At 47.3% G+C, this 23,869-nt stretch overlaps 1 protein-coding gene across 3 annotated transcripts; it reads left to right on the top strand.

The window, feature by feature from the left end:
* Positions 1-1,280: 1,280 nt before the first annotated feature.
* On the top strand, positions 1,281-23,294 carry wdr6 (WD repeat domain 6). Of its 3 annotated transcripts, XM_055647990.1 has the most exons (9): positions 1,281-1,495; positions 5,299-7,603; positions 8,344-8,445; positions 9,601-9,717; positions 10,897-11,015; positions 12,609-13,430; positions 16,038-16,186; positions 20,409-20,507; positions 21,230-23,294. In XM_055647990.1, the coding sequence occupies exons 1-6, from the start codon at positions 1,336-1,338 to the stop codon at positions 13,247-13,249; spliced, it is 3,444 nt and encodes a 1,147-aa protein (XP_055503965.1). In that variant the 5' UTR covers positions 1,281-1,335; the 3' UTR covers positions 13,250-13,430; positions 16,038-16,186; positions 20,409-20,507; positions 21,230-23,294. The 3 variants fall into 3 exon arrangements, with proteins under 3 accessions (XP_055503965.1, XP_055503966.1, XP_055503964.1); XM_055647991.1 differs by lacking the exon at positions 16,038-16,186; XM_055647989.1 differs by having other exon boundaries at positions 12,609-16,186.
* The last annotated feature ends 575 nt before the right edge of the window (positions 23,295-23,869 follow it).

The following is a 23,869-nucleotide window of genomic DNA, read 5'->3' as shown; positions in this document are numbered from 1 at the left end:
ATTCTAACTCTACGACTTGGATCGGCGACGTTTCGGGTAGAGGGCCCTTCAGACTGGGATGTTGATTTAACCATTTGCTCTGTTCACAGATTACTGAAACCAAAAACTGGAAAGCCTACCACATGGGAGATTGATTTTCCATTAAGTGCTGCCCTGTCAAGACTCTCCTTAAATACGAGTTCTATATTAAAGAAAATCAGACACTGGATTCAGAGCCCATCTAGTGTCCACAGGCTGCCACTACATTGTGACTTTTGACTCCCAATAATAGGAAATCATGATCCAAAATGATCACTGTTGGAAATATTCCCACCAGTAACATCTGACTCCTCTCTTGAAATCTGTTGAGGATGGAGGCTTGTGCTGGAAGGCTTTTGTTATGAGAGATTGGATAGGCGTGGACTGTTTTTCCCTGAAGCAAAGGAGATGAATGGTGACTTTCTAGAGGTTTATAAAATCCTGAGGGCATGATGGGATGAATGGTCACCGACAGGGGAGTCTGAGGCACGTATTTCGCACAGAGGGTGGGTGAGTATGTGGAGCTGCCAGCGCAAGTGGTAGCGCTGGGTACAATTACAATTTGTAAAATACATTTGGACAGGTACACGGATAGGAAATATTTAGAGGGACGTGGGCCAAATGAGGGCAAACAGACAGGATGAGCCCTGGAGTCACCCAGGTCCGCATGGACGAAAGGTCCCATTTCTGTGCTGTATAACACTATTTGCAGCAACAGCAATTTTGCTTACTGTTACACGGAGATGGGTGGATGCAAAGTTTAAAGCACAGTGCAGAGGGTCATTCTCTCCTCATTCTTGGGACGAGACATTACTGGAGGGCAAACTATAAACCCGAGGCATCCAAACCTCTGCTGCTGTGTCCCAGTTCACACTGAACTGCTCGCTCGAACTACATGCTCGCAGAGGCAGGCCTACAAATAGTATCTTAGAAGCTATTAAATCGTTCATCCTTGTCCTCAAATCCCTTCCTGGCTTTGCCCGTCTCTGTAACCTTCTCCCTCCCAAACCCCTCTAAAATCTATCCACTCCTCCAAAAGTGATGTTCCAATGGTTGAAGGTTCCCGACTGTCTGTCTGTCTGTCCATTCACTCCGCAGATGCTGCCTGACCCGCTGAGTTACTCCAGCACTTCGTGTCCTATTTCTTTTGCTGGTTTGTTTTGAGTTGCTTTGTGGAGCCGCGAACTCTCGCCTTGTGCAATGTAGCAACGTTTGTAGCGATGCAGCCACCAATGAGTGCAGGGTTTATTTGGAAAGGCCTGTCTTCCGGTTGCAATTGCAGTATCGCGCGGTGTAATTGGTCTGAAACAGAGACAGATGCAGAGCGAGACTGCAGATGAAAGATCCAGGAGTCGGTGCACACCAAAGATCTTGGAGCGGTGCATGCAAGAAACTGCAGCAACAATGCAGTGCGAGTCCCTCTCGTTGCAGTCGCCCATCACTGCCTTGCAATTTGTGGGAGATTTTATCCTCTCAGGTAACCATTCAAGTGTTCTGCACTTTAAACAATCTGAATGCAATAATTCATTTAATTTCTTTCATCGAACAAACGGTCCAGTCTTATTCTAAAGATAGACACCAAATGCTGGAGTAACTCAGCAGGACGCTGAGTTACTCCAGCATTTTGTGTCTATCTTCGGTTTAAACCAGCATCTGCAGTTCCTTCCTTCCTGCAGACTTATTTTAACCAAAGATACTTTAACCCTGAAGAAGGGTTTCGGCCCGAAACGTTGCCTATCTCCTTCGCTCCATAGATGCTGCTGCACCCGCTGAGTTTCTCCAGCTTTTTTGTGTAACCTTCGATTCTCCAGCATCTGCAGTTCCCTCTTAAATACTTTAACCCTGTTTGGAAAGGCTGCTTGCTCTAATGACACTATAAACAGAATGATGTTAGTTTAAACAAAGTTTGTTTGAACAAAGTTACAGCGGATAGCGTTTTCAAGTCAGAAAGTTGTGGTAATGGCTTATTATTGTCACGTGTACTGAAATACAGTGAAAAGCTTTGCATGCTGTCCAGTCAAATCATGCTATACACGAGCACAATCAAGTCATACAAGCACAATTAATACAAAGAGAAAACGACCTCCATGCGGAATATATAGTATTTATAGTTGAGATAGTGCAAATAAAATAAAATGCAAGGGCCACAATGAGGTAGGTTGGGAGATTGGATTGTACTCTAGTAATGGGAGGTCCATTCAGTAGTCTGTGGGAAGAAGTTGTTCCTGTATCTGGTAGCACATGCTTTCAAGCTTTTGTATCTTCTGCCCGATGGGAGAGGGGAGAAGGGGGAACATCTAGGGTGTAAATGTGATTTATGTTGGTTACTCTAGGGAGGCAACGTGAAGTGTTGATGAAGGAGAGGCTGGTTTGTGTGATGCTCTACATCCACAACTGTCTACAATTTCTACTCCAGATACTTGAGTGTATTAATATCCCGTTAATATAAAATGTTATATAATCATTATTATGCTGCCGAGTTGGAGGTGCTCTCTGTTTGCCCAAGGCCTTTGCTAATGTCTCACGGGGAAATAAAAGAAACCGTGGCACGTTGAGTGCTTCTCGGTGTCGAAAACAATATTTGTATGTCAACCATTCCAGAGAATCCAAGATCATCTAGTCGTTTTTCTCTATTGGAGACACAAGATGCTGGAATCTGGAGCAAACAACAACCTGTTAGAGGAACGTAGCAGGCCAGGCAGCACCTGTTGAGGAAAATGCACAAATGTTGTTTTGGGTCCGGACCCTTGATTTAGATCGAAGTTGACTGAAGGGACCAAATACCATATTTGACAGGGTTTATGCAGGAAGAACTGTGGCCTGCAGGGCGAGAGCCGACGAGCCGGCCACTGGTCGGAGAACCCGGTGGACCGTGGCCTGCAGGGAGAGAGCTGCGGAGCCCGCCCCGGCTCATCCCCGAAGACCAGAGGGACTGGAAGGATGTAGTCAATGATGACGACAACGATGGACGTGACGGGCGAGGAGCGAGGCCTGTAGGAGAGGAGAGGGAACTGGGGTTTGGCCTCTCATGCCCTTGAAGTCGGCCGCGGGACGTGCCCCCGAGGCACAAAGGTGGACGGGCGAGGAGAGGGACGTGGCATCCAAGGTGAGCGATGATTGGATGCCCTGCAGCAAGCCTGGGGCTCGCCTGGAACGGAAGAACTAGAGCGTGGACTGGACTTTGAAAATGATGTCAAAACACGGTGCCACTTGCATGCAGGCTCAGTAGACTATATCTGTACACTTGCTAATCGAGACTGTGCTGAGGTATGGCTGTACAGTGCTAGACCGTTACAAATACAATATAAAAACCGTTATACAGAAGGAGTGGATCAGACCACTTCTGATGCCACGTTAACAAGCACCAGACACAGTATATGATTCAGATACATCTTTAATCTGCACTGAAACTTAACAGCATTAAGGACGGTTGGTTGTCAGTACATCCTAGCTGCTCAGACTGGCAGTGCCGGGAACGAGTGTTAGTATAAGTGTTATAGTGGGGTGGAATTAGTGATGCTGGCTTGTGTGTGATTGGTTCACATGCATCATTAATCTACATATATGTTTAGGTTTATTATTGTCACATGCACCAAGGCACAGTGGAAAACTTGGTTTTGCATGCCATCCATACAGATCAAATATGCCATATATGGATTGATGATAATACTAAACTAGGTGGGATTGTAAGATTATATTCTTGGAAGGATATTTGGTTCCTTCAAGGAGATGTAGACTGGTGGTAAGAACAAGACAGTGGTATGAGTCGGTGGTAATAACAAGACAGATGGAATATAATGTAAGATCATCCGTTTTATTGCAGTTAAGTAGAGTATTTCTCACATGAGGAGAGATTGGTTAGTGTGCACAAGTCAAAAACGTCACGCACTTATGCAGCAAGCGGTTTTGGAGGGTAATTAGCCTTTTGCAAAAGGGTTTGATTACAGTAAGGTAGACGTCCTGGAATTGTCTCATTGGGCTTTAAGACTAGGCATGGGAAATTTAATCTCCTTTTATAAGAAATTGAGGTGCTTGCCTTGGGGAGAATGCGGGAATAGTGGAATGGGGAATAGTCACTAGGCAGTACAGTGGCGCAGCGGTAGAACTATTGCCGTACAGCGCCAAAGACTCGGGTTCGATCCTGACTACGGGTGCTGTCTTTATGGAGTTTGTACATTCTCCCTGCGATGGTGTAGGTTTTCTCGGGATGCTCTGATTTTTTCCCACATTCCAAAGACCTACATGTTTGTAGGTTAAAGATCAACTCAGCAGGCCAGGCAGCATCTCTGTGGAGAAAAAGGATGGGTCTGTTTTGGGTTGGGACCTTTTTTCAGACCCGAAACGTCACCCATCCTGTATTGAAAGAGTTAATCGCTATTAGCTAGGGTTACCTTGCATGATGGGATACTTGGCCATTTCTGTATTCTTACTTAAATGCTTACGTCGCTTTAAAAATACTGACAGAGGAAATATACTGCTGACTCATGTGGTTGAAAATTGAAATACAGCTGGTGCCTCGTATGGGGGTAACTGAACAAATACTGCACTCGTGTGGATGTGAGCGAAACTTGCAATCCTTGGACGAACCACCAAACAGAATATGCCTGGGATAAGCAAGCTACAGAACGGCAGTTGACTGAACTGACGTACATAGATCACCGCTCCTCCGAAGATAAGAAAACAGTCACTGTCACAGAAAACGGATGTCAGCAGTTGTTTCTTGTAAATATTCCTTGGCAGTAGTTTTTGGAAGACTCTCAATGACTTTTAAGTGTATATAAGAAATTTTAAAACACTATCTTTGAGTGGCTGCTCAGGGAGCATTTAGTATATTGGTATACTCTCTGTACTAGTCCCCGCCACACCCGTCATGACGAAATGAGTAAAGCTTGGCATGGTTTACCTTTGACCCTTTGCGTTATTGTCGGTATTAAAAGGGAACTTTATCAGTATGTCCAGAGTTACTCAAGAATTTTGTGTCAACCTTTGTCATAAACTGTGGTTTGTAATCATGTTTTGTCTTTCCCCTAACTGGTTAACACGCAACAAAAAGCTTTTCACTGTACCTCGGTGCACGTGACACTAAACTAGCATCTGCAGTTTCTTGCTTCGACATGTTTGTAGGTTAATTGGCTTCTGTAAATTGTCCCTAGTGTGTAGGATAGTGCTGGTGTATGGGGTGATCGCTGGTAGGTGTGGACTTGGTGGGACGAAGGGCCTGTTTCCACGCTGTATCTGTAAAGTATTTACCAGTTGATTTGTTGCCTTCTCTGTTGACAGGTGAAGGTGCCGGAGTCTCGCTCCACTTCTTGAACTCAACGAGCGGTCGCGGCGAGAAACGCATTGGCGACGTGTTGAAGAACTACCGCGTCCACGGCATCGAGACACGAGGCGGCAGCGACGGGTCGGAGCCCACCGTGCTGGCAGTGTACGGCGGGAAGGGAGTGGCCGTGATCGAGCTGGACGCTGGGGGCGGGGAGCCGGAGCTGCGGCGGGTGGGACCGCTGTACGAGCTCCACGACTGGATCTGGGACCTGCGGTGGCTGCGGTCTGACGAGCAGCCTGCCGGGCACTTGGCCCTGGCACTCGGGCACAACTCAGTGGTACTGTGTGACTACTGGGAACAGAGGAGCCTGCGGGAGGTCCACTGCGAGGAGAAGTGCATCCTCTACTCTGCCCACTTTGTGGGAGGCTGCTGGGACGAGCTGGTGCTGGTGTCGGGCACCGTCTTCAACCAGCTGGTGCTGTGGCAGATGGATGGGCCACTGGACGGGCAGGGCAGGGTGCGGGCGGGCAGGAGGATCAGTGGCCACAGCGGGGTCATCTTCAGCATCGACTACAGGCAGGAGAGTGGCGTGCTGGCCTCGGCCTCTGACGACAGGAGTGTGGGACTGTGGAGGGTCGGGGATCTCGGCCGGGGAGCGGAGGGAGAGACGCAGTGCCTGCTGCGGATGTACGGCCACCAGTCCAGGGTGTGGCGGGTGCGGCTGCTGGAGGACTTTGTGGTCAGCGCCGGCGAAGACTCTGCCTGTCTGCTGTGGACTTACAGCGGGGAGGTGGCGCGCAGCTTTCGGGGGCACCGAGGCAGCCTGAGAGCGCTGGCGGTCAGTGAAGACCAGCAATGGGTGGCAACAGGAGGCGAGGACTCAGCCATCAGGCTGTGGAAGATCGGGGACGAGGAGCCAGAGGATGTGACCATAATTCGACTGCAGTTGGGCGATGCCGAGGGTGTGGGCAGCCCTAAGGCATTGGCATCGGTCGACCCGACCCTAGTGTTGGTCATGACTGATTCTGGCGGCGTCTACAGTTGCTGCCTGGTCTCTGGCAGGTGGAAGCTCCTGTTGGAAGACCAGGCCTACCGATCCTACGGCCTGCTCTCCGCCGCCGCGCTGCCAAGTGGCTCGGTTCTCTGCGCCTTGGGTAATATCCAAGGCTGCCTCAAGATCTTCCCAGTTTTCCGTCCGGAGCTGGCAGTGGAGCGGCGGGAGCACCGGGGGAAGGTGCATAGTCTGAGCTGGGCCTCGCTGGACGGGCAAGGCCCGGACCAGTGCAACCTGTTCTCCTCTGGGCCCGAGGGGGAGATGTTGTGGTGGGAGGTGAGCTGGGCCCAGGACAGGCTGAGCTGGGTGGGCAGAGGGCGTTTCGTCCTGCCCGCCTGCAAGCACCGGTGGCACACTTGTGCCGCCTTCGCGCCGGGCTTGCCCTACCTGGCGTGCGGCAACCGCCGGGGCTCGCTGCTGCTCTACTCGACCGACGAAGGCCCGGAGCCCGTCTCCGAGCTGCCGGGGCTGCACGGCAAGTCGGGGGTGACCTCGGTGCTGTTCCACGGCGGCTTGTTGCACAGCAGCGGGCGGGACGGCTTCTGCCGCCAACTGAGGGTGGAGGCTGGGCGGCTGGGCCTACTGCGGTGCCAGCGGGCCTGCGGCTGGGTGGAGCGCCTGCTGCCCTTGGAGCCCAGCGACCGCGACGGACCCCTCCTAGGCATCGGGTTCCGAGCTGCCGACTTCGTGGCCTGGGGGCTGGAGTCGGAGCAGCGGCCCGTATTACGAGTGCCCTGTGGCGGCGGGCACCGCTCCTGGTGCTTCAGCGGCTCAGTATCCCCCGCCGGCCTCGGCCTCTTCGCCTACATCAAGTCGGGCGGAGTGTACGCCTGCCAGTGGCGGGGGAGGAGGGAGGCCGGGGCGATGGTGAAGGAGGGGGCGCACGGCCGGGACATCACCAGCGTCAGGCTGCTGGGCAGGCTTGAGGCCTACACCAGCGTGCTGGCAACCGCCAGCGAGGACACCTCTGTCAACGTGCTGGCCCTCCACCAGGCCTCGGGCCGGCTGACCAAGCTGGCCGACATCTCCGACCACCTCTCCAGCGTCAGGGCCATGGCCGTGGTCAGAGGCCCAGGCCCCTCGGCCTTGCTCTTCACCGCCGGAGGCCGGGCCCAGCTACGGTGCAGCCGCCTGCTCTTCGGGCCCGAGGACACCAACAGCGGCCTGAGGTGCCGGGTGGAGCAGTTGGGATCCCACAGGCTGTCTGAGGATTGGGAGCGGAGGAAGAACCGGCACAGGATGCTGAAGATGGACCCAGAGACCAGGTAAATCTCTCTTCTCCTCTCTGTTGGCCTCTACTTTGGCTGCGCTCAAAGTCATGCAGTATGTTGCAGCAGTCCCACCATGTTTATTTCACTAATACTATATCGGACGGTGATGTTATTTCTTTGGGCGCACAGCGGCGCAGTGGTAAAGTTCATGTGATGGGAGCAGAATTAGGCCATTCAGCCCATCAATTCTACTCAGCCTGTCAATCATAGCTGATCTATCTCTCCATCCTAACTCCATTTTCCTGCCAATAACCCCTGACACCTGTACTAATCAAGAATCTATCAATCTCTGCTGTAGAAATATCCATTGACTCGGCCGTCTACAGCCTTCTGTGGCAATAAATTCCACAGATTCCACCACCATCTGACTAAAGAAATTTCTCCTCAGCTACTCCCTAAAGGAACGTCCTCTAATTTTGAGGCTATTATCTCTGGCCCTAGACTCCTAATAGTGGAAACATCCTCTCCTCATCCATCCTATCCATGCCTTTCACTACTCGTCCAGTTGCTGCCTTACAGTACCAGAGACCCGAGTTCGATCTTGACTACCGGTGCTGTCTTTATGGAGTTTGTACGCTCTCCCCGTGACCGCGTGTGATTCCTCCTCTGGGAAGTGCATGCCAAGATTTGCCGCGCTCCTGTGCCATTTTGGGTGGGTTTTGAACCAGTCTCTACAGTTAATGGATTTGTGGGATATCCTGCCTGCTCTGTCACCTTTCACATCTCTCCTTCAGGTACATGTCCATTGTGGTGGTGGACGGCGGGATGGATTCTGAAGGGAACCCTCACTCCTCATGGCATTACCTGGCGGCAGCTTGCAGTGACGGAGCCGTGAGGTGAGCCGTCTCTTCATCAGGGCAAAACTCACAGTGCTGGAGAAACTCAGCGGGTCAGGCAGCATCCGTGGAGCGACTGGGCAAGTGACATCTGAGTTAGGAGCCTATTTCAGACTTCTGAAGAAGTTTATGAGTTCCTCCAGCACTATTGTGTTTTGTAACTGCAGCACTTGTGTCTCCTCTTTAACTGGGCACCTCGTTTACATTGTAATGGGCCTCTGCAAATTGCCCCTAGCGTGTACCTTGTGGATGCAAAAGAGGGCCAAAGGGCCTGTTCCCACACTGCATCTTTAAACTACATTTCTGACAGGACGAGACCAAATGGATAAATGTAGCAGTCAGAGAGAGAGAGGGAGGGAGGGTTCTCCTATGCTGCTAATAACAGTGCTGTGGGCCACAACCCAGCAGGATGAGCTGTACTAATGGCAATTCAACTGATGTCAAACCATTACTGCATCCTGTTATTTGTCCCGTTGTACCTTTGATAGAGTTCCCCCTCCAGCTCCCTATGCAATCTTCTGTTCTCCCTCCACAGACCTGCATAATTTTCATGTGGAATATTTAGTCTTTTGAAAATTAATTTCAAATATGCTACCATTTAATTAAAAAAAAAAAATAGTTTCTCCTCCATTGCCCTCTTGTGTTATTGCTGGGAAGGAGATTCAGTGACTATACAGTGGACATTACGGTAGAAGTCCGTTATCTATCTAAGAGGCAGACTAAATAGCAATGGTCCGTCTAAGGCGGCTCCCTGGTCCGATCCTGAGCTCAAGATGCTCAGTTAGTTTGCACGTTCGCCCTGTAACCCACATCTCCCACATCCTAAAGACATGCAGGTTTGTAGGTTAATTGGCCTCTATAAAATTGGCCCCAGTGTGTAGGGAGTGGATGACAAAGTGAGATAACATAGAACTAGTATGAACGGGTGATCGATACTCGGCATGGACTCCGTGGGCCAAAAGGCCCGTTTCCATGCTGTACCTCTAAACTTAAATATAAAGTGTGAGGATAGAAGTCTGTCTAATATCCTGCCCACACGTAAATGGTTTGTCTAAAGCTTATTAATGTCCTTAACTGAAAAGGCAGTCGAGAGCCAGGCCATCTTGCTGATCCGTTCCATTTGTAACGTTTAGTGCAATTGTTTTTGCTGCGTAGACTCTTTATCATCGATGAGAGTGAGAAGAATATCCTGCTGCTTGCCGAGTCCTTTTACCACCAGCGGTGTGTGCTGAAGCTGCAAACGTTCACACACCAGCCGGCCTCCGGAAGCCAGTAAGTGTCTTATTGGAGAGTTTAGATGCTTAGTTTAGTTTAACTTGGTTTATTATTATTGTCACGTGTGAAAAGCTTTATTGTTGTGTGCTATCAAATCAGTGAAAATGTTACAAATGATTAGTGGCAGCACAGTGGCACAGCAGTAGAGTTGCAGCTTCATAGCAGCAGAGACCCGGGTTGGATCCAGGCTGCGGGTGCTGTCTGTATGGAGTTTGTACATTCTCCCTGTGGCCGTGTGGGTTTTCTCTGGGTGCACTAGTTTCTTCTCACACTCCAAAGACGTACAGGTTTGTAGGTTAATTGGCTTTGGTAAAATTGTAAATTGTCCCTAGTGTGTAGGATAATGCTAGTGTACGGGGTGATTATTGGTTGGTGCAGACTCAGTGGGCTGAAGGGCCTGTTTTCACACTGCATCTCCAAAGTCTAAAATCTAAAGATTACAATCAAGCCATCCAGAGTTTACAAATACAGAATGAAGGGAATAACATTTAGTGCAAGATAAAGTCCACTAATGTCCGATTCAAGATAGATTGTAGGTTTCCAATCGGGTAGATGATTGTTCAGAACACCTCTCTGGTTGGTAATAGGCTGGTTAGTTGCCTGATAACAACTTTGGCCCACAATGTCTGTGCTGAACTTGTAGCCTAGATAAACAAATCCATGCAATCCATATCCCCCCTCATTCCCAGCATTTCCACGTGCCCATCTAAAAGCCTCATAAACGTCACCATCATTTCTACCTCCTCCACTACCCATGGCAGCGTGTTCCAGGCACGGTGGCACAGCGGTAAAACTCGCCCCATACATCTCCTTTAAACTTTGCCCCTCACACCTTAAAACGATGTTTTCTAGTCTTTGACATTTTCCACAATGAGAAAAAGGTTGTGACTGTCTACCCTTCTTCTGTTTCTCTCCCTGCCACATTGTATGCTGAAGGGCCTGTTCATGTGCAGTACTCTTCCAAGCCCTACCTTCCAACGGCATTCCTTCTATCCCCCTCTCTGTACTTCCAATGCTCTTCTCTCTCACCTCCCTTCTCATTCATTCTCAGTTGAACACCTTACTCACACAGGTTTGCAGAAGAATATATATTTTGGCAAAGCTGTTAGAACGTGACCGGGAATTGGTATTCATAAGTTGGAACAAGTAAATCACATGCTGTCTCGTTGCCTGTAGGGTGGTGTTCCTGTGCAGCGCTGCCACAGATGGAAGGATTGCACTTTGGAACATCTCGGGGATAATTGAGACGGCCAAAGCTGCAGATATTCGCCAGGAGAGAACTCGCCCACCTTTAGGTACGTCCCGCAGAGCTCGGTAAAGCTCCAGGCCCTTGGCAGAGTGTCACACTGGCCTTGCTACATTACGCCTGATCCAGGCCTTTACGACACACAGCTCAGCAGAGCCTCAGTCCATGACATGATACATAGAACAGTACAGCACAGGAACAGTCCCTTCGGCCCACAACGTCTGTGCCAGAACATGATGCCAGGATAAACTAATCTCCTCTGCCTGCACAGATGGTTATGTTAGCAGACAGATAAGAAAGTCACTACTGCAGATGTAGAAGTTATGTGCTTCATTTTAAGATCTCACCAATGTTAATGCACAGATTATGGAATGGGAGGCTGCAAACATTATTTCATGATCTCAGGATGTGCCATAGTGCTTTGTAGCCAACAAACTACAAGTCCATCATCAATTTTCCGGCACCTTTGGTTCCAGAGCCTTTCTGGATTATCCGTTTTGACGGACTAACAGTGGTCACGCCTTCTGAGAGGAGGCAAACGGTACCGGAACAGTCCGCCTGGGCCGCTGAAGGACCCAGATAGTCGGCCTCGGAAGTCGGCTGTGGCAATCGATCTGCCGGAGTTCCAATGGCCTGGGCGCAGGGGGCATATTCCACCTGCTGATTGGCCGCAGGAGTCCCGCTTAGGTAGGGATCTGGCACTTCACACGGCCTAGGCGGCACATTACATGGCACACGTGAGAATTATAAGCTAAACAATGTTTCTCTCTCTGTGGTTGCTGCCCGACCTGCTGAGTATCTCCAGCATTTTCTAGTTTTATTTTTGTTATGAATCAGAGGACAAGGTACACAATAGGCACCAGGTTACAGTCGGAGAACCTAGACCAGTGCAGCACAGGAACAGGTTGTTTGGCCCACCGTGGAGAGCTGGATGGTACTTGTGTATAGTTTTGTTTTTTAATTTAGAGATACAGCGCGGAAACAATCCCTTCAGCCCACCGACTGGGCACTGACCACCAATCCCCGTACATTAACACCATCCCACAGACTAGCGACAATTTACTATTTCTAACGAAGCCAAAATAACTTACAAACCTCTACGTCTTTGGAGTGTGGGAGGAAACCGGAGCAGCAAGAGGTCCCAGTGAGTGTGTACAAACTCCATACAGACAACGCCCGTAGTCAGGATTGAACCCGGCTCTCTAACCCTGTAAGGCAGCGGTTCCACTGCTGTGCCACCATGCTGCCCCATAGTCTTTCTGCTGACTGGACAGCTTACAACAAAAACTTTTTTCACCGTACCTTGTTACACATAACAAAAATAAACTAAACTATAGAAATATCGAAAATAGGTGCAGAGGAGGAGGCCATTCGGCCCTTCGAGCCAGCACCGCCATTCATTGTGATCATGGCTGATCGTCCCCTATTAATAACCCGTGCCTGCCTTCTCCCCATATCCCTTGATTCCACTAGCCCCTAGAGCTCTATCTAACTCTCTCTTAAATCCATCCACTGATTTGGCCTCCACTGCCCTCTGTGGCAGGGAATTCTGGGTGGAAAAGTTTTTTCTCACCTCAGTCTTAAATGGCCTCCCCTTTATTCTGAAGAATGTTGACTGGGACTCCTCCTGTGTTTCTTGCAGAGCTGGGATCTCCCTGCCTGGTGTTTGTGGCCCATCAGTGCGGCGTGAATGGGCTGGACGTCAGGTCCCTGGACGATGGACGATTCCTCCTGGCCAGCGGTGGTGATGACAACGCTGTCCGTATCTGGGTGATCTGCATTACTCCACGGGCGGGGTCTGACAGCGCGCTGTCCCCCAGCTCGAGCGAACGGCAGGAGGAGGCGGGAAGCGGGAGCCGCGAGGATCGAGGGGACGTGGCTGCCGAGGACTCGAGGGGCTGGAGTGATCTGGGGGTGGTGGCCGACGGCTGGAGCTTGGACGGCGGACTTGCCCTGCGGGTGCTGAAGGGGCCCGGCGCGGAGAGCGCCCACGCAGCCCACGTGACCGGCCTGAGGTTCCTGGGCTCGCGGATGCTGGTCTCTGCCTCCATCGACCAGCGACTGAGCCATTGGGCCCTGAGCAGCCGCTGCCTGACACTGATACACAGCAGGTGGTGCCAGGTGGCTGATATCGCCGAGCTGGAGAGCTGGGAGGGGCACCCCGCGGGCACACACCTCTTCGCTCTCTGTGGTGACGGCCTGCAAGTCCTGAAGAGCTGGCAAACGGGAACTGACGGCCTGGCCCCAGAGACGGACAGCACAGACGCCAGAGGTCCGAGATAAAATGCATAATGCTTAACATGCAGCAGGTCGGGCAGCATCTGCGGGGAAGGGAACAGAGCTGACGATTCTGAATGCTACAACAAGGCTCTAGTGATTTACCAGCGCCCTGATTACCAAAAAAAAATACTGCTGATGCTGGACATCAGAAATAATGACAGAAGATGCTGGAAAGTCTCAGCAGGTCAGGCAGCTTGTGCTAAATCCATTACCGATTTAACAGTTTGTGTGTAATGTATGCTGCTCTCAATATTCAGTGTGCGGTATATTGGGCCAAATGTGGGCAAGTGGGATTAGTTTGTTTGGGGTATCTTAGACGAGTTGGGCAGTAGGGCCTGTTTATATGCTGTATGATTCTACCCATTTATCCAGTAGTCAACTATTAAAGGAGGTGTGCTGGTTAGTTTAAATCTCAATTTGGTGACCTATCACATGGGTCCTCACTCCATGCTGGTAGGTGTTCCTCACTAGCCTCTTCCCACCCCTTCATCCTTGTCCCTAACAGAATAGGCTGCACATTGGCACAACGGTAGAGTTTGCTGTCTTGCAGAGCCAGAGATCCGAGTTCGATCCTGACTACGGGTGCTGTCTGTATCGAGTTTGCACGTTGTCCCTGTGACCCTGTGGGTTTTCTCCGGATGCTCTGCTTTCCTCTCGCATCCCAGATGTGCAGGTTTGTGGGTTAATTGGCTTCTGTAAATTGTCCCGAGTGTATAGGATAGAAATAATATCACGGTTATAGCTGAACTTGGTGGACTGAAGGGCCTATTTCCATGCTATAACTCTAAACTAAACTAAACTAATATCCTCTAGCCCATCCCCTTCCACTCGGCAGCTATTGAACTGCCCATTAAATCACTTTCTTTGATATTTCCTCTCTACCTTTTGTGGTTTTATTATTGCAACTTCTTCCCATTGTGACTGGATTTATTTTTCACCTTGTCTTTGTAGCCACTGCTTTGATCCCTTGGTCATAGACTCATCATCATAGAACTGTACAGCATGGAACTAGGTCCCATGGCCCGCCTTGTCCATGCTGAGCAAATTGGCATATTGGACAAGACCCATTTGCCTGTATTTCATCCAAATCTCTCTAAACCCAATCCATATTATCTATCCGAATGTCTTATAAAGTCACAATTTTATCTGCCTCTAAAACCTCCTCTGGCAGCTTCTTCCAGACATGTACTACCCTATGAGTGAAAAGGTTTCCCCCTGAGATCCCTCTTAAATATCTTCCCCTCTTACCTTAATCCTATGCACTTTAGTTTTAGAATCCTCTACCTTAGGAGAAAGACTGTGAGTTTTCACTTTATCCATATCCCTCATGATCTCGTACACCTCAAGTCTGTAACATCCTAGTGAATCTCTTCCACACCATTTCCAGCTTAATGACTTTCTTCCTTTAGATGAGTGACCAGAATTGCAAACAATATAATTGTGGTCTTCGTTTTAGTTCTTAGTTTTAGAGATACAGCGTGGAAACAGGCCCTTTTAGCTCACCGAGTCCATGCCGAGCAACGATCACCAGTTCACACCAGTTCTATCTTATATACCAGGGACAATTCACAGAAGTCAATTAACCTACAAACCGACATGTCTTTGGGATGTTACAGGAGCACCCAGAGAAAACCCACGCGGTCACAGGGAGAAAGTGCAAACTCCGTACAGACAGCGCCCAACGCTGTAAGGCAGCAACTCTACCGCTGCGCCAACATGCCGCCAGCATGGCACAGAAATAGCCCAGTCTCTGCTCGTATGCCAGGGCTGGGGCCAGTTAGCTAAGCCCAGTCTGGGTGATGGTGCAGCACTTTTACAACATTTGTTGGCTGTAAAGTACTTTAAAAACTTCAAGAATTGCTCTGTTGGCATTTTAACCCCGGGTTATTTGCAGAAAACGGCAGGCGATTTTTCATTTGGAAAGTGATTGATTGGTTCCTCAACATTACTTAACAGATAGATCTTTACACGTGGAAGGGCTCTTATAAAATATTTAATGTTGAATGCTATCATGTCAACAATTAAGAACTTTTGAGACAATCACTAAATTGCCCAGCCGCTGTAGGTCATGAGTGGCACGGTGCTGCAGCGGTAGAGTTGCTGCCTTGCAGCGCTAGGGACCCGGGTTTGATCCTGACTACAGGTGCTGTCTTTACAGAGTTAGTGCGCTCTCCCTGTAACCACGTGGGTTTTCTCCAGGTGCTCCGGTTTCCTCCCACATTCCAATGACGTGCGGGTTTGTAGGTTAATTGGTTTCTGTAAATTGTCCCTCCTGTAGAATACTGTCAGTGTGTGGGGTGATCGGTCGCAGGTCGGCGCGGACTCGGTGGGCCAAAGGGCCTGCTTCTGCAATGTGTCTCTAAAAGCTAAAGTAAGGCCAAGTGCTGGCAAATGTGGTCAATAGGAATTGGTTGGCATAGATGTGGTGAATGGCCAGTCTCCCTTCTGAATGACTATGAAGATGTGTAAATGACTCCTTGTGCAAGAAATTATTACTACTGCTATTTGCACTTCAAGTGGTTTTTATATGGAAAATAAGGAAACATTGTGCCTTCAAATAATCAACACATACACATGGTACAAATTGTTAGAGATGCAGGAAAATGTATTAATATTTTACTGTTTGCCAGGTGGGCTTTCTGTCTGGAGTGTCATGAATGTTTAATGCCATCCTGCTCGTCAATATTGTAGCCAGCTCCTGCTCCAGCTCTGAATGACAGCTGTTCACTCCGCACCTGACTGCCTCTGTCCGTGCAGCCTGGTGACTCAGTATTATGACCCTGTTGTGCAGGTAAACCTAGGAGACAATTGCAAGGGCTGCAAACAGGACGATGGTAATCGTCGCGATCGCATGGGACGTGATGTCGACTGTGAGCAAGAAATAAAATGTCGAGGGTCCGCTGGTGATTTTGAAGAAAAGAATGCAATTTCCCTGACTAGGTATGTCTAGGATTGTGGTGGAAGAGAACTGTATCAACTTCATTTCCATCTGCAGGAATAAATACATGAAGAGACAGTTGGATACTGGATGTCCAGTTTAATTTCATTCAGTTTAACTCAAACTTGTGTACGGAGGTTCAGTGCAAAGCCTTTTTTGTTGTTGTTGCGTACTATCCAGCCAGCAGAATGACAATACATGATAACAATCAGCCACTCAGAAAAAAGAGAATAAAGTTTAGTGCAAGATAAAGTCCGATTAAAGATAGTCTGAGGGTCTCCAATGAGGTAGATGGGAGGTCAGGGCTGCTCTCTGGTTGGTGATCGAATGTTTCAGTTGCCTGATAACAGCTGGGAGGGAACTGTTCCTGAATCTGGAGGTGTGTGATTGCGAATTTCTGTATTGCTTGCCTGATGGGAGATTGGAGAAGAGGGGAAATGCTGTTGATTCTCGAGGTTCTGAACACCGCTTGTCACTTGATGTCCTGCGGAGGTAAGAATGGTGAGGATTGTGGTTGGGTTGGTCATGGCATTGGGCAGTGCCTTGGTTAGTGCGAGTTGAACGTTGAGCCCCAGCTCAGAATAAGGGGGACTCAGCTGGTCAGGGAGCATCTCTGAAGAACATGGATGGGTGATGTTTCGGGTTGGGATCCTCCTTCAGACTGATAGGTAATGTTTCTGTTTAGTCACTCATCCAAGCCAAACTGGGTAAGGGTGCTAGTTATAGTGAACCAGCATGTTTTTTTCATGGCAAATCTGGTAGTTAATAAGATTAGTGTTTTTTTCCAGATTCTTTTCAGAATTTAAATTGCACTCAGAGGGTGGTGGGTATATGGAACAAACTGCCAGAGCAGGTAGATGAGGCAGGTACTATAACGACATTTACAAGTTATTTGGACAGATGCATGGATACGAATGGTCTTTAGCGGGAATGGGCCAAATGCAGGCAGGTGGCACTAGCATAGAAGGGGCATCTTGCCTGGTATAGGCAAGTTGGGCCAAAGGGCCTGTTCCCGTGTTCTAAGACTACACGACTCTAACATAGAAAATAGTTGCAGGAGTAGGCCATTCGGCCATTCGAGCCTGCACCACCATTCAATATGATCATGGCTGATCATCCAACTCGGTATCCTGTACCTGCCTCCTCCATACCCCCTGATCCCTTTAGCCACAAGGGCCATATCTAACTCTGTCTTAAACATAGCCAATGAACTGGCCTCAACTACCTTCTGTGGCAGATAATTCCAGAGATTCACCATTCTCTGTGTGAAAAATGTTTTCTCCTCATCTCGGTCCTAAAAGATTTCCCCCTTATCCTTAAACTGTGATCCCTTGTTCTGGACTTCCCCAACATCGGGAACAATCTTCCTGCATCTAGCCTGTCCAACCCCTTAAGAATTTTGTATGTTTTTATAAGATCCCCCCTCAATCTTCTAAATTCTAGCGAGTACAAACCGAGTCCATCCAGTCTTTCTTCATATGAAAGTCCTGACATACCAGGAATCAGTCTGGTGAACCTTCTCTGTACTCCCTCTATGGCAAGAATGTCTTTCCTCAGATTAAGAGACCAAAACTGTATGCAATACCCCAGGTGTGGTCTCACCAAGACCATGTACAACTGCAGTAGAACCTCCCTGCTCCTAAACTCTGGTAGTATCATGGTAAGATTTGAGGTAGGATCTCTAGATAGTAACCTGATAATGTAATGGTTGCATCAATTGCTGCAATTAGGCCATCTTCTTTTCTCCCCTACATACCTTGATGTTTTTTTTTTCTTTTCAGTTATTTGCATGCTTTTTTGCAAAGTTATCGTTGTATTTGTTTATGTGATTCTCTCAGGCTATGTATTCTAGGCCAATATCCCACACTGATCCACGACAGATGGTGCAATGGGCTAAGTGTTCGGCTGGCAACCGGAAGGTAGCCGGTTCGAATCCCGCTTGGAGTGCATACTGTCGTTGTGTCCTTGGGGCAAGACACTTCACCCACCTTTGCCTGTGTGTAAATGTAATGTAATTATGTGAAGCACTTTGGGGTCAATGCAAGTTGACTAAAAATGTGCTATATAAATAAGGTTATTATTATTATTATTATTATTACTTAGTACACTGTTCTAATTTCCCATCTGGTCCTGCAAACTTCCTGGCAATGGGGATAAAGTATTATTTGTATAAACCCACTGGTTTCAAAAGACATTCATTAAATTCCTTATGGTTGTCCACAAAGAACAATTCCAGCTTTCATTGTTTTTCTGTGTCATCGAAATCCCCTGTTCCTCTTGCTAAACTTTGAGTAAATCTCTACAGAAGCTAATCTTCTCCACTTTCAACCTTGCTGGATTGAGTGTCGGAATTGGGCACAACGTTTCTCTCTCTGGGAAATAAGGCAACTGATAAATAAACGCGTATTAACAATGATCATCACCAGTTAACATCCTATTAAAAGTTTAGAGTAGTTTATTGCCATGTGTACTGACAAAAACTTTTTGTTGCATGCTAACCAGTCAGCGGAAAGACTGTACATGATTACAGTTGAGCCGTCCACAGTGTACAGAAACGTGAACAAAGTAATAATGTTTAGTGCATTTTAAAGTCCCAGTAAAATCTGATTAAAGATAAACAGAGGATCTTCAATAAGGTAGATAGAAGCTCAGGACCGCTCTCTAGTTGTTGGTAGTCGCCTGATAACAGCTGGGAAGAAACTGTAATATTTCTGTAATGAGAGAGGGTGGAACTCGGGGAAAGTTGCAATAACTGTGATACGGCACTAAGCTGCAGTGTGATGAGTTCCTGGATCGTGACATAGTTACAGGTCGTTCTGCTATAACATGACAGTGTTTTTCTAAGAAACCTCGTTTAATAGAAAATTGAGTTATAAAAAATAATTGTGTCAATGAGGAAAAGAAAGTTGGGGCTAAAAGGTTTCAGACCCGCAATAACAAAAGTTATTTTTCCGACAGAATTCTTTAAAAGGTCCTTTTAATAGCTTTAAGTTTCTTTGTTACTGCAAGCTATAAACATTAAAGGCCACACAAAAAAGCTGGAGAAACTCAGCGGGTGCAGCAGCATCTATGGAGCGAAGGAAATAGGCAACGTTTCGGCCCGAAACGTTGCCTATTTCCTTCGCTCCATAGATGCTGCTGCACCCGCTGAGTTTCTCCAGCTTTTTCGTGTAACCTTCGATTCTCCAGCATCTGCAGTTCCTTCTTAAACATTAAAGGCCGTTTGTTACATTGTTTAATAGAGTATCATTTTAAAAGTGTGGATAGAAGCGATTATTTGTCAATGTTAATGGCCACCCATGGTGAAACTGACATTGTTTTCTTAAAAAATAATGGTGTGTGATTACTACAGGGAGATTTTATCCCCCACACACTGTTTACATCCAAGAGGGCCTTTTCTGTTTACTTATTTCCAAAGTAACTTTTAAGTGGTTCTCTAATTGCCAACTGTAAAGGTATTATAACCATTTTGTCTTGGGTAATACAAATAATGTTACTCAATTCATCAATCACTATCTATGTCCAATTTGTGTTGTGGAAACACACTTTATAGCAGGACTTCATCCTCCGATATTAAGAGGTCCTCAATGAGAGATTTGATATGTTGGTGTTCATTTTCCAAAATTCCCTAGTTTAGGCAAAGGTTCTGTAAAAAATAGCAACTGTACTCCTTTAATTCAAAAAGTGAGTTACAAAGCGTAATGATGTTGGTAGTTTAGATTAGAGATACAGCGCTGAAACAGGCCTATCGGCCCACTTAGTCCGTGCCGACAAGTGATCCCTGTACACTAGCCCTATCCTACACTCTAGGGAACAATTTACAATTTTTACCAAAGTCAATTAACCTACAAACCCGCATGTCTTTGGAATGTGGGAGGAAACCGGAGCATCTGGGGAAAACCCACGTGATTACGGGAAGAGAATACAAATTCAGTACAGACAGTACCCGTAGTCAGGATCAAACCCGGGTGTCTGGCGCTGTAAGGCAGCAACTCTACCACTGCGCCGCCCCTAAAGTAGAAGTTAATATTAAAGATGTTACTGGAAAGCATGTTGAAAAATTAAAGGTAATTGGACAAAGTCAAGATATCCGTGTAAGAATAACATTTATTCAGTTTACAGCCACCTACCTGTAGTCCTAGCCCATGTAAGATGAAGTTCATGGGTTGAGGAGAATCTCTACCCTTTGCATTATATTGCTTTCCTGTTTGGTGTCTCTGTCAGGCAGGAAATTACCACAGGAAGAAATGGATCGATGTTACCCACAAAAACTGGAGAGAGGCGTCTTGCCTTCCATTGATAAAAACAAAGCTACTGATTTCGGTAAGAGTGAATTTAAAAAAAAAAATGTTTGCAATGTCTGAACACAGGGAAAAATAAAACAGCTCCATTTTATTTTGTGCAAACGATCCCTACCACTACTTTCTGCTCTTCCATTGTCTCTGTGATCAATGGTTTAATGGTCCTTTATTGTCACATCCTAGGTGCAGTAATATTCCTTTTTTTTTGCATAGAGTGGTGTTAAAATCCTACTATAGATGGCATGATCGCACTTAAGTACAAGAGTGTAAGAATGTTAGATTACACTGAGACCAGGTGATCTTCCAAAAAATGAGGACAATGTCCACTGCGATGTATGAGGCGTTCCACATTTATTTTTCTCTATATGGAAGTGTGTCTTCTAGAACCCCCAATCCACATTGCTTACTTTAGACTTTTTCACTCGGAGGATGGTGTTCTGTGCTCTATTTTGTGTTCTAGATCACAGCATTTCTATATGTGCCTCTTTTTTTTCCAATTGATAGAAAAATAGCGTGGAAACACGTCCTTCGGCCCAGCAAGTTTACACCGACCACCAATCACCCGTACACACTGGTTCAGTTACCTACTTTCGCATCCACTCCCTACACACACACACACACACACACACACACACACAGGCCAATTGACCTACAAACCCGCACGTCTTTGGGATGTGGGAGGATGCTGCGGCACTTGTTTTTATTTCATTCCTTTTCATTTATTCGTTCACTTTACTCTGTCAGATCCAGTCCCTTGGAAGAAACAACCGGTGAAACCACCTCCACGATCAGCACCGTGTAAAAAGGTGGGCAGAGGGGACATCACACCGTGGGTGGGGGATTCGCCCCTGGACTCTCGGTTTGATGCCATTCCACAGTCACTGGAACTGCACCACACTCACGCTGGGTCTCGCTGCTGTCTGCTCTGCAGCGATTCCATTGATCCCAAGGAAGAGAGCAACATTGGTGGAAGTGGGCAGGTAGGAATGGGAAGCAGTGGTCCCAAGGAGGTCGAGGCACGGCTGACTCAGAGAAGTGGGAGGGAAGACCAGAGTCGCAGGAAGCCCTTCGGCAAAGTGCGGGCAGGCGGGAAGCTGCCTCCGGTCCAGAGCATCTCCAACCTCAACTTCAGCCGCAACTTCACCTTCTCTTTCTACCAGCTGCCTCCGCACCAACTGCAGCGTTACCAAGCTCGCAGCACCCACGTGAGATGAAGTATCTTCTCCACCGGTCCTACATGCTGAACTGCAGCAAAGGAGTTCTGCTACAGCTACAAGGAAACAAGATGCAATGATCAATGAATAACCATCCACCCTTAAATGAACAGACCCAAGAGGAAGGTAGTTGAATGGGGTTTCCTGTGCTGCTTGATCAGAATTTCCATCCACACGGTAAACATTCTCTCCATCACCAACACGGCTTGGTTGAACCATCTATAAAATGCCTCACCCACATTACTCTCACAGCAGTTGCCAAACCCATGGCTTTTACCATCAAGGACAAGGCTGGCAGGTGATTGGGAATTGCCACCTACTGGTTCCCCTCCAAGATGAACACAATCTTGATTTGGAAATAAGTTACTCTTCCCTGTGATCTGAAATGTCACATCCATGTCCTCCAGAGATGCTGCTTGACTCGCTGAATTACTCCAGCACTTTGTGTTCTACGCAGGATTTTAGCTTCAGCAGCTCCTCGTGTCTCTCTGTTCCATCATCATTGGGTTTAAGTCTTGGAATCCTTTACCAAAAAACACTGTTGGTGAAATGTTGTAGTTTGGGACAATTTGTGTCTTGCCACTGTTGACCATGCCCTGAAAACTGTAATTAAGATGTGATATATAGTAAAGAGGGCAGATCTCTGGTGGCTGTGGTTTAAAATTCAATTCTGAGACTTGAACACACAGCATTCGCTCATAAGTGTAGTACTAAATGAGCACTATTTATAGATGAAATGTTCAACTGATTTTCCATCCTCTTTCTTGAATGAACACCAAGGAGTGTCCTGGTACCTTGCTTATATTTAATCCTTATGCATTATTTTAGAATTAAATGCAAGTCATGAAACCAGGGTGAACTGAGTGGTGTCCATTCAAGAAAGAGAATGAGTAATCATCATCTGGTCTTGTTGTGATGCAGTTTGTGGGAGAATAGCTGTTCACAAATTCGATGCCATGATTTCTACATTATTAGCTATCCCTATCTTTCCAAAGCATTTAATGTAATAAAAATGAACTGCAGATGCTAATGTATACCAAAGATAAGACACAGAATGCTAGAGTCACTCAGTGGATCAGGCAGCATCTCTGGAGATGTTTTGGGTGAGGACCTTTCTTCAGTCTGAAGAAGGGTTCCGACCCGAAAAGTCACATTCCTTTCCTCCAGAGATGCTGCCTGATCCGCTGAGTTACTCCAGCATTTTGTGTCTACTTTTCCAAAGCACTTCAATCGGCAGAAAAGTGTTTTGTGACACCCAAGGCTGTGAAAGCTGTCATGGGAACAAATGTGCAAATCTTTTTCCTGCTTGCCTGAAACCGAAGCATAAATTTTAAAGGCATTTAATGTGGCACTAAAATATTAAAGCCCTTACCCCAGGTAACATTCAATGACTTGTCTTGTTTAAAGCAAAAAGTAATAGGATAGCTTCATTCATATTTCAAAGAATTGTAGGTGAATTGACTAAAGCAGTGTACCATCATGTACCGAACCCAAATACCACCAACCCTGGTCGTGTGGCAAATAAAGATTCTATCTTGTAGAAAGATTGTTGAATGGTTTGCAGTAACATTTCATTTTAATTAAAAATGTCCTAACCAATTTGGAGACCTTACAAATGTAATTTTTTTTCAATGAGACTCGCATGCATACCATTGTTTACACTGACTGGAGATGCTCTGGCTCACTTCAAAAAATAGCACATCTCCGCTGAGGACCAGAGTAAGGGGCCTGTCGCACTATAGGAGTTTACCCAAGAGCTCTCCCTAGTTTAAAAATAAATCAAACTTGTGTTAAGCACGTAGAATGTAGGTTGCGGGTATGTCGGAGCTCGGGACGTCTCTTAGCGGCTCTTAACGCTAACGGCAGGTACTCGGGAAACGCGGTAAGCTGGTGAAGACTCGTGAGATTTTTCAACGTTGAAAAATGTCCACGAGAGCCCTGAGTACCCACGAGGTGTTACCGTAATTCTCCAAGTTCGAATCAGGAGAAACTCGGGAGAACATTTGAATTAGCTCGTACAGTGGGACAGCCCCATAACTGTTGAGGATCTCTTCCGAGTCACACTAATCTCATTGCTCAGGTGAACAATTGGTCAGTTCCACTGACAACCTATGCTATAAAAAATACAGCAAGTAGTAATTTGTGTGTTTGTTGATGGATTCCAACCAAA

The sequence above is a fragment of the Leucoraja erinacea genome, chromosome 16 (assembly GCF_028641065.1).
Source record: "Leucoraja erinacea ecotype New England chromosome 16, Leri_hhj_1, whole genome shotgun sequence".
NCBI lineage: Eukaryota > Metazoa > Chordata > Chondrichthyes > Rajiformes > Rajidae > Leucoraja > Leucoraja erinaceus.
This window is presented reverse-complemented; position numbering and strand designations above follow the sequence as displayed.